The sequence below is a fragment of the Arachis hypogaea genome, chromosome 15 (genome assembly GCF_003086295.3).
Source record: "Arachis hypogaea cultivar Tifrunner chromosome 15, arahy.Tifrunner.gnm2.J5K5, whole genome shotgun sequence".
Lineage (NCBI taxonomy): Eukaryota > Viridiplantae > Streptophyta > Magnoliopsida > Fabales > Fabaceae > Arachis > Arachis hypogaea.
In genome coordinates, this window is record NC_092050.1 from 28290392 (window position 1) to 28300852 (window position 10461).

General features: G+C 33.4%; 2 protein-coding genes and 1 non-coding gene across 3 annotated transcripts; 2 read left to right on the top strand and 1 right to left on the bottom strand.

The window, feature by feature from the left end:
• The first annotated feature begins 3263 nt into the window (after positions 1-3263).
• Positions 3264-4866, top strand: LOC112750075 (uncharacterized). The gene has a single exon (XM_025798604.2). The coding sequence runs from the start codon at positions 3532-3534 to the stop codon at positions 4699-4701; it is 1170 nt and encodes a 389-aa protein (XP_025654389.1). The 5' UTR covers positions 3264-3531; the 3' UTR covers positions 4702-4866.
• A 2539-nt stretch (positions 4867-7405) lies between these two features.
• TRNAV-AAC (transfer RNA valine (anticodon AAC)) lies at positions 7406-7479 on the bottom strand. The gene has a single exon. It is a non-coding gene; the product is annotated as a tRNA-Val (tRNA).
• Positions 7480-7553: 74 nt separating this feature from the next.
• LOC112750076 (uncharacterized) lies at positions 7554-10441 on the top strand. Its single transcript, XM_025798605.2, has 4 exons — positions 7554-8196; positions 8631-8838; positions 9251-10018; positions 10123-10441. Exons 1-4 carry the CDS (start codon positions 7623-7625, stop codon positions 10208-10210), a joined length of 1638 nt encoding a protein of 545 aa, XP_025654390.1. The 5' UTR covers positions 7554-7622; the 3' UTR covers positions 10211-10441.
• The last annotated feature ends 20 nt before the right edge of the window (positions 10442-10461 follow it).

The following is a 10461-nucleotide window of genomic DNA, read 5'->3' on the forward strand; positions in this document are numbered from 1 at the left end:
CCACGCTGGCACTTAACGTTCCACCTCACCAAACGTTAGCCACGTCACTACCTCACATGACGGAAGGACAAACTCGACCAACGTGAATAACTTTCGGGGACGACTTTGATTAATTTTATCTTTCGAGGACTAAAATGGAGATCGAGATATCTTTCAGGGACGATTTTGACTATTAACTCTTAATTTTGCTTGATCAATATTTACTTTTGGTTTGGTCCTTCTCGTAATGTGTAATGTTTTAATTTTGTTATTAAATAGAACTAAAAGTTGTAAAGATATTATAAGTGCCTCTTTTGTGGCCCAACATCTTTTTTAACAAACAAAAAACTTTTTTTATTACAAAAAAAGTCAAATGATACTTATAAATTATAAAAAGACATTAGATTTAAAACTAAAAAAGCAAAATAAAAAAATTTTTACATTGAGTTATAATTTGAGAGGAAACAATGGACACAATATTCAATTACAAAGAATCTTATAACACAAAAATAGAAACAAATTTCAATATCTTTTATTTTTAATTTTACACAGAAAGTATTGCAACATAGATAAATATCCTTTCTTTTTTTTCAAATATATTTGAAAGTTTTTCGAATCTAAAAATATTTTTATAGACAAAAAATTCTCCTCGTTGTATCTTTATTTTAGATCGGTAGTAACGTATCCAAAATACTTATAAAATGAACTAATACACCACAAAAATGAGAAAACAACCACAATAAAATTATTTTAGATTTAGATCTAGATCTTTAAAACAAAGACAGAAAAAGAATAAGAACATCAACTAGAGAAAAAGGAAAGGGAAGAGAGGAGAAAGACGAGTGAAAGAAAAAAAAGGACAATGGAAAGATGTGGATGGTGAGAGACTGGTAGTGATAATAGATGTGACTGGTGAATAGTGAACCAAGCTGTAAAACAAAGATGATGATCAATAGTAAAAAAAGAGAAAAAAAAGGGGAGAGAGGGGGAAAAGAGAAAGAGATTAAAGAGGAGAGAAGAGAGAAGATAGGAGAGGAGAACCGCATCCAAAACTCAGGTGACGATGACAACCTTCAACAAAGCTTGGTGTTCGTTTGCTCTTCATAGGAGAAAGAGGTTTTCTCAACCAGAGAGAAAGACAACTTTTTTTTCGTCCAACATCTTTATTATGACATTTTTTTAGTAAAATATGCTTTTTGGGCCTAACGTTTTTGAAATTTTTTAAAATTGTTCCTAACGTTTAATTTGATTCAATTTTATTCTTACCGTTTCAAATAAGTTTTAGTTTTATCCCTGCCGTCAATTTTTTAACTGTTAATAGTTAATAAATATTTTTTCTTCCAATTTTACTCTTATTCAAAATTCTAATTTTAACCCCAATCTACTTAAAAGTTCTAATCTAATCCCAATCCCATCAATTCCACCCTCTATTATCTCATCTCTTTTTTGGTTACTATCAACATCTCTCTTCCATTAACAATCACCACTACCAATACATCCCTACTGCCACTCTCACAACCAACACAACTTAACTTCTAAATTTAAAATCATCATCATTAACTTCATTTATCACTGACAGAAGAATAGAAGAAGAGAAGAATCAAAGGAGGAAGAGAGGGAGGAGAGAGAACTGGTGGAGGACGCCATTACCGCTGCTATCACTGTGACACACGCAGAGAGAGAGAGAGAGAGAGAGAGAGAGAGAGAGAGAGAGAGAGAGAGAGAGAGAGAGAGAGAGAGAGAGAGAGAGAGAGAGAGAGAGAGAGAGAGAGAGAGAGAGAGAGAGAGAGAGCTCACCGGTAAGGTGCTAGAATAGCCATTACAAGTGTCTCTGCTTTATGTGATTTGTCTCTTTCTCCTCTTAGACTCGTCGGTGGTTCAATGGCAGCGGCATTCCTTGGCCGGCAGTTCTTTACTTCTTTCTTCATTTCCTTTTTCCTCTCTCTTTGTGTGATGCTGACAATGGTTATGATGCGACTGAACGAAAAATGAAGTTGAACGAGGGAAAAAGATTAAGTTTTTAAATTGGCATTAGGCGATGAATGGGTTCTAGTCATGGGTTAGGTTGGGTTCTTTAGGGTTTAGGTAAGTTTGGTCTGGTCCGACTCGGATAATGTCCAAAAAAAAAGTTAAAATTAGAATTTTGAATAAAGGTAAAATTAAAAGAAAAATATTTATTAACTATTGACTATTAAAATATTGACAGTAAGGGTAAAATTGAAATTTATTTGAAACGTAAAGGATAAAATTAAATCAAATTAAATGTTAAGGACAATTTTAAAAAATTTCGAAAATGTTAAGGACAAAAGTCATACTTTACCCCATTATTTTTTAAACCCAATAAACTTCCATTTGCAATTTCATTTATTTTATTTTTCTTTTTCAAACAATTAATTTTGCAAGTTGCTTTTTCTTCTCCTATTCTTCCCTTACTCAACTATATTATCAAATTCTTTAAAAATTTTAACTTAAAATTATTAAAACCATAATCATTATATACTAATCAATAAAACACTAGTAAGAATGGCGTAATTATATTTGCAAACCCTTTCTCCCATTTCAAAGTGGTTAGGCTGGCTCATTGCAGAATCCATCTAAAAAAATTTTATTGACATTGGTGATTGATGCACAACTACCCTAGCCCACTAAAAGCTAAATCCAGCTAGAGCTTAACGACAACTTCCATTCCTGGCCCAGAAGGAATATGTTGACATGAGGAGGGACATATTTACTAGTTATATCATCGGCAATCGCCTGAATCTCAAGACGTTCTTCGAACCAATCATAGACTTTATTGAGATAGGTAAACCAAAGGAACTCCCTCCCGGGGAAGAGTTAGGAACAGGAACAAGGAGAAGAGTTAGGAACAGGAACAAGGAGAAGCGAGAACCACTTAAAATTTCAGTTAAAAATAACTTTTGATAAAATATATCCATGTTCTAGTGTAACTTTGATGGTTTCACTTGATATGGTTTAAACTTTAAACAATTCACCAAGTACTAAATTGTTTGGATTGCATGTACAGATAATATCATGAATTATTGTCGTGGTCTACAACTGTGTTTACCTCATTGTAGAACTGGCCATATTTTATATTTGCATGTTTTAAATTAAAAATCAGCTGTGTTGCAAGTTGCAACCAACTAATAGACCATTTTTATTTTTCCAATTTAAGGTAATTAATCAGCTTCTTCCCTTGATTTTAGTTAATTAATAATTAAACTAATTAAGTTGGAATCGTCTAACAACATAGGCATATAATGATATAAACAATTTATTTTCTTATATCTCCACCTGGGAAGATGGAATAAATAGTTATAATCCGTTAAAACAGTTAAACTAAATTAAGCTGTATGTAGAAGAAATGCTTAATTTGGTCACCAACTAACATAACAAAAATATGTAAATAAGAAAAAATATATGAAAAGGTATAAAGAGAAAAGGGGTTCTTCCTTCATTCTCCATCCATTCAACGCATATTCCCTTCTTTACCCTCTCAGCTCATAACCTTTCTCTAAACCTCGATCAGTGTTTATTTTGGTTCCGTCCACCATGAACACGATCTTCAACAGGTTCCGTAATTTAGACGCGTATCCAAAAGTCCACAAAGAATTTTATAACCGCACAATCACCGGCGGTGTCATCACTGTTGTATCGACCATCGTCATTGTTTTTCTTTTCATTTCTGAACTAAGTTTGTACCTTCATACTAACACAGAGACTAAGCTTTTGGTGGATACTTCTAGAGGAGAAACCCTAGACATCAATTTCGACGTCACTTTTCCTTATGTTAGATGTTCGTTGCTCAGTTTAGACGCAATGGATATTACTGGCGAGCAACATCGTAATATAAGACATAATATCCTGAAAAAAAGAATTGATGCTCATGGTAACGTGGTAGCAATGATGCAAGATGGAATTGGCGCCCCGAAAATCCAGATGCCTTTACAAATACATGGTGGCAGATTAGGGTACGACGAAGAGTATTGCGGTTCTTGTTATGGTGCTGATGGCAATTGTTGTAATTCTTGTGAAGAAGTTCAAGAAGCGTATAACAAAAAGGAATGGGCGTTGCCGGAGAACTTGGACTTGTTTGATCAGTGTCAAAGAGAAGGGTATGTTCAGAGGGTAAAGGATGAAGAAGGTGAAGGATGCAATATTCATGGATCTCTTCAAATTAATAAGGTTGCTGGAGATTTTCATTTTGCAATTGGGAAAAGTATTCTTAACCATTCAACTTCTTCATTTCTTGTTGATTTGCTTGCTTTACGAGATAATAATCATTTTAACATAAGCCATCAAATCAACAAATTCAGTTTTGGAGCCCAATATCCTGGATTAGTAAACCCTCTTGATGATGATGATGCAAAATGGGTGCAAGGACCGGTTCATGGACATGGAATATACCAATATTTCATCAAGGTAGTTCCGACAATATACGAAGATGTTACAGGTCATGTTATCTATTCAAATCAGTATTCTGTGACAGAACATTTCACGAATACAACAGAGCAAGGTTCAGTTCCTGGAGTATTCTTTTCTTATGACATATCTCCAATTAAGGTTATTTTCAAAGAGAGCCATACTCCTCTTTTACATTTCTTGACCAACATTTGTGCAATTATTGGAGGGGTGTTCACTGTTGCTGGAATATTAGATTCATCCATATATTATGGTCAGAGAAAAATCATGAAGAAGATGGAGCTTGGCAAATATAGATAACAGATGAGATCCATGTGTTAACATCAATATTTAGCATAATTATTGTTTCTGTATATTGGGAAATTACCACTTTTAAAAACATAAGACTTGTTAGATTGAATGTTTTGTATCTGATAAATTTTGTATATACATCTTCTTTTTAATACAATACCCTTATATTATACATTCTGCTATCCAGAAAATTCTGTCCTTCAAAATATTCTACATAACTAAGATGGTATTTTGGTTTTTCCTAAGATCTGACAGACTCAAATAATTTACATATATAATAGCACTTTATTGAGAAACCAAATGAAGATAATGGAGGATTCATGGTATTAATTATTCAAGGATCAGAGACATGAGGCGTGGACCAGGATAGTGTGTTTGGTAGGGAGCCAAGATTGTATGTGAATTCATATGCTGCCAACCGACACAGTAGCATTACCATTGTTAAGTATAAAATGTTCTAATAGTTTTAGAAGGGTATAAGCAAATAGTATTAAGTATGAATTGCAGGCGTATGCATTTACCAAAATATCACATAGAGAGGAATATGTATTTTGTTTTTACACCTACTTATGCCCAAAAACACCTCATAAAGATCTTTATTTAAAAATATATTTATTTATTTATTTAGCTATATTTTAAATAAAAATAATAATTTTATAATATATTAAAATCAAATCTTATAATCTATTATTTAATGATCAAAATAAAATATCTTCACATAAAAATAACTATAAAATTTTTATTGGAATATCTATCATTTTTTTTTCTCACAATCTCTTAATCTATCAAGTTAAGTATTATAATTTGTTATAAATCTAAATTCTATTTAAAAATAAAAACTTATCATTAATCAATAAATTATTACAAAAAATAAAATTTGAACTTCAATACTTAAACATATAAGTGGTGAATGGCATGTGAAAAAATGAAAATAAACAAATATACATGATGAATTGATTGGTCTATAAAATTAGGACGGTCAAACAAACTGATCCGTTTTATTTAAGTAAGTGAGTTAAATGGGTTAATCCGTTTTAAATTTATTTTATTTATAGGTCATAATAATTTTTATGATTCGAACTATTTATGGCCAATCTAATAGATTAAATGAATTGGTCCGTTTACTATTTTATTATATTTTTTAAAAAATATTTTAACAAAAAATATTATTTTTATGTCAAAAATTTAAATAAATAATATTTTTTAGTTAATGAATCAAATTTTTAAATCAAAATAAAAAAATATTGGCCAAAACTATCCAAAAATACAACTATTTTTGGAAAAATATATATAAAAAAATTAAATAAATTATTTGTTTAACCCATTATTTATTTTTAGTTAATTGAACTCAACCCATTTAAAAATAAAATTTGTCCGTTTAAACAAATAAACATTTACATTTTAGCGTCCTATAGAGTGCATGAAGTGCTTGACCTTGAGATATTACAGGCAGCACCGAGAAAGGAAGTAAGGAACACATAATTAAGTCAATATGCATAAAATTTCCAAGGGGATGAAGATTGTTATAGCGTGGGTAATAATAGTAGGAGAACTTGCCTATTACCCAAATCAAATTTTATAGTCACGAAATTAAAATATAATTACTAGTACTTTTATTAAAAGTTATAATCATGTGTCTAGATGATTAAAATTGATATAGGATCCACCTTTTCTTTACCTTTAAAAAAAAAACACAAGAGGGTCGTTCTCACAATAATATTTTGATAAAATATCTAATATTCCGGTATAATTTTTAAGAGTTTAATTTTTATACAAAATAATATTATAATCTTTTAGATTATCATTTGAATAAGAGTAGCAGAATTTATAAAAATTTGGAAAGATAGAAAACTCGAACCCGCAACCTCTTAATTGAGTATGGGGAGTTTATGCCATTTGAGCTATTACTCAATTAAGAGGTCGCGGGTTCGAGTCTCATATCTTTCCAAATTGCCAATAAGTAATAGCTCAACTGGCATAGTCTCCCCATACTCAATTAAGAGGTTGCAGGTTCGAGTCTCCTATCTTTGGTAAAAAAAAAAAAAAGTAGCAGAATTTATACACTCAATTTAGTATTTAATTATTTGATCAAGCTAATAATCTAAGAGTAAACAAAATAGGAAAAAATAATATTATGTTGACACAATTTAATTTATAGTGATAAGATTTTTTTTTTGGTGACATTTATAGTGATAGATTGAATAGTTATACATACCTTTGTACACCAATTCTATGGTATACAAATAACATTTTCCTTCAAATAAATGATTTTATTTGAAAGACTTTTAAGTTGGTGGATGTTTGAACACTTTTGCTAATGTTTCAATTTATGATTAAATATATTTTCATACACTAATCATGCATAAAAGTTAGATTTTGCCTGTTAATTCTCTAGTACCATATTTATTTTTAAAACTCGTTAGTTCACTTTATTGAAATTGATAATTAAAAATTATTAGATGATAATTTATTTATTTAAAATCTTAAATTATTTAATAATTTTGAATTATTAGTTTCATATAAAAATTCATGTGACATCTAAATGTCCGTGTTTTTGTTTTCTTAGTGTGCCATTTGTCTTTGGTATTCAAACCTGGTCAAAGCCTAATTCTTCAGGAGTCAGGACCCATATCATTTATGGTATGCCAGAAAAATATAAGAATACCTTGAGCCCAATATAAAAAAGAAAAGAAAAACATAGAAAAAGAGAACATGGCGTCGCCCGGACTCGAACCGGAGACCTTCAGTGTGTTAGACTGACGTAATAACCAACTACACCACGACACCTTGTTGTTAGAGTTATTACAGATTTAGTAATAATAATAATATATGTAATTTAAAAATGTTAAATTAATTACACTTTTTGGTTTGGGTAACGATAAACTGAAGCAGCAAGGAGGAGGAGCTGAAAATCGGAGAAGGAAGAAGCTATGCTCCGTTCAGCTTTGCTTCCGGCCCCCTACAATTTTTTGCCGGTTCGAGTGAGAACCGGCACGTGCCATTCCTTCGCTCTCGCACGTGCCTCTCAGGCTATTGTCTCCCCACTCTTTTCGCGCTTTGGTCTCCACTTCCATCGGTTCCGACAACCCCGTGTGAGTTTACGCGCCGCGCGTCGCTCCCCTGTCACATCTTCGAGGAGGCGACGGCGTCGTGGCACGAAAACGAACGACGATAAATTCGATTACTACGACGACGACGACGAAGACTTTGAGGACGACGACGTCGTTTTGGGCGTCGATAATGAGTACTACGACGACGATGATGATGAAGACGAAGACGAAGACGAAGAAGGTGGTGATGAAGAGGGAATGATGCCGTTTGAGAAGATGAGGAAGTGGTTGAAGCACAAACCCAGAGGGTTCGGGGAAGGGAAAGTGTATGATACTTCCGTTGAGGACAAGCTGCTCGACGAAATGCGTCAGAGCAGAGAAGCACAAGCTGCTAACTTGAAGAAGCTCAAGAGCGGTGTCGTTAACTCCAAAAAGAGTGAAGAAAAGAAGAAAGGTTTAGTTACATTTGAAAACTGTTCGAATTTTATTCCACAGAGTGATTGCTTTTGTGCTATTATTCACTTGTTTGTGTTTCATGTTACTATGTTTGGTGAAATAATACATTCGTTTTAACCTTTAAGCAGATTTTGATGGTTTCTTAATTTTTTCTTCTTATCATGAATTCTGTAATCTTTGTTGATCCAGAAGTGCAGATTTTATGGAGCCTGAAAAGAGAATATGAGAACTTGGTAATGGTCAAAGGAAATTGCTAGTGGTCTAGTGTTGTTTATATGTTGTTGATGTTGTTGTTTGTTTGTTTGTTTGTTTGTTTGTTTGTTTGTTTGTTTGTGTTTGGCCTTTGGATGAAACAGGCCATTGTTTACTTCTTTTTTCTGCGGTGTCTACAATTTGGCATTTGACTATTACTGTTGTCATGAAATTTTGAAGATGCCCAAGTTGTTCCTATTGGTGGTCGAGTGCGCTTGGTGAACCTGCCGAAAAAGAAGAACATTCATAGGGATCTGAAATCTTCATTTGAAGGGATTCCAGGCATAGTGAATATCGTCCCGGAAGTTATTGGAAACAAGAAGACACGGGACCCTATTTGCAAGGGTTTTGCTTTTGTTGATTTCAAGTGTGAAGCAGATGCAGTTAGGTAGGTGTGTTCTAGAACTCTAGTCTATACACAGTGCATGGAGTTCTTGCAATGAGAGAGATATTATGGTGATAATTTCTTTGTGGTGCTAAGGGTATTTGAGAATTTGGACTTTTAACCCAGCTTAAAAGTTTTTTCCCTTTTAGAAACTCTTATTTTATTTATCACAGTGAAAATATGTAAAACTTTAAAAGATTGTTTTCTTCTCTTGGTTAACAAATTCAAGCTTCATTTCTTTTACTCGGGTGAAGTGGAATGATTTCAGATGTGTATTTCTAGGAATTAAGGATCTAGTGATAATGGTTGTTGATTTCTTGTACCATTATCAATGCCAGAAAGTGTTGCTGGCTCACAGTGATTTTAATTGTTTTTCCTGTGGTGGCATATTTTACTCAAATGATCATTCCTTCAGGTTTATAGAGCTATATTCTGGACAAAGTATTGCTTTTGGCAAGATTCAGAAGCCAATAAAATGTGAATTTGTAAATGCACATTCTTCCTCTCCTGTTTCTCCGAAATCAAGTGCAAATCTCAACACTACTCCACTTCTCATGGTCTCTGGTGTTGAAGAGGACTCAAATGAGGTTTCGAACGTGAAGGATTCTGCCCTTAGTTCTTGGGATGGGACCACTTCGGATGATTCAGATGAAGCAGACAATCAAATATACGGAGAAGGAGAAGAAGAGAGTGCTGGAGAGGATCCTGATTCTGCCACTGTGTTCAAAGGAGATTATGATGAGAGTGAAGAGGATGAAGAAGAGGGTTCTGTAGGGGATCAGGTTGCTGCCACAGCTTTCATGACAGATTATGATGATAGTGTAGAAGAAGAAGAAGAAGAAGAAGAAGAAGAAGAAGAAGAGGGTTATGTAGAGGATCTGCATGCTGCCACCGCTTTCATGGCAGATTCTGATGATAGTGTAGAAGAAGAAGATGAAGAGGGTTCTGTAGAGGATCAGGATGCCGCCACTGCTTTCATTGATGACGATGATGATGATAGTGTGGAAATGCAGATCAATTCCGAAATTGGTTCACTTTCCTTAGAGCAGATAGACAGAAACCCTACAGCTGAACCAAATTCATCTGCTGATGTTGGACAAGAGAGCGTGCAGAAGAAAAAGCGAGCTAAGAAACAGAAAGGCAAGAAGGTTCCAAAGTTAGATGTTCCTGGATCCGCAAAGAGGTAATTATCTCATTATCTGTGTGCATTTTACACATGTTTATCAGATGATGATTCTCATGCTTGCTTTTCATTCTAAAATGTTTATTCCATTGACATTGGTGCAGGTTAAAGATCAAGGAAAAGGCTGTACTAAGTGATGTTTTCGCCAAGTATGGATTAAAAGCTGCCGTAGCTGCTTCCAAGGAAAGTTAGTACTATGCCAAATTCGAGAGATTTGCAAGGCTAAAACCATTATCCAGCATGTTGGAAATTGAGAATCAGAACTAAAAAGCCACATTGCATGCAAATGGACTTTCTAGCTGGCCATAAATGCCAGTTTTTGGATCAGTGTACAATTAAACAGTTCTGTAGTAACATAGGGGCAGCATTATTTCTATGACTGCCAAATCATTCTTTATTAATATCATTTCTCTCTTCACATGAGTTGGAATCCAGATGTTCAT

Bases quoted from the DNA above. Each gene is read 5' to 3' on its own strand.
- LOC112750075 (XM_025798604.2), top strand. From the start codon at position 3,532: ATGAACACGATCTTCAACAGGTTCCGTAATTTAGACGCGTATCCAAAA.
- LOC112750076 (XM_025798605.2), top strand. From the start codon at position 7,623: ATGCTCCGTTCAGCTTTGCTTCCGGCCCCCTACAATTTTTTGCCGGTT. The intron at 8,197-8,630 runs GTTTAGTTACAT...GAAATTTTGAAG, and splicing joins GAGTGAAGAAAAGAAGAAAG to ATGCCCAAGTTGTTCCTATT. The intron at 8,839-9,250 runs GTAGGTGTGTTC...TCATTCCTTCAG, and splicing joins TGTGAAGCAGATGCAGTTAG to GTTTATAGAGCTATATTCTG.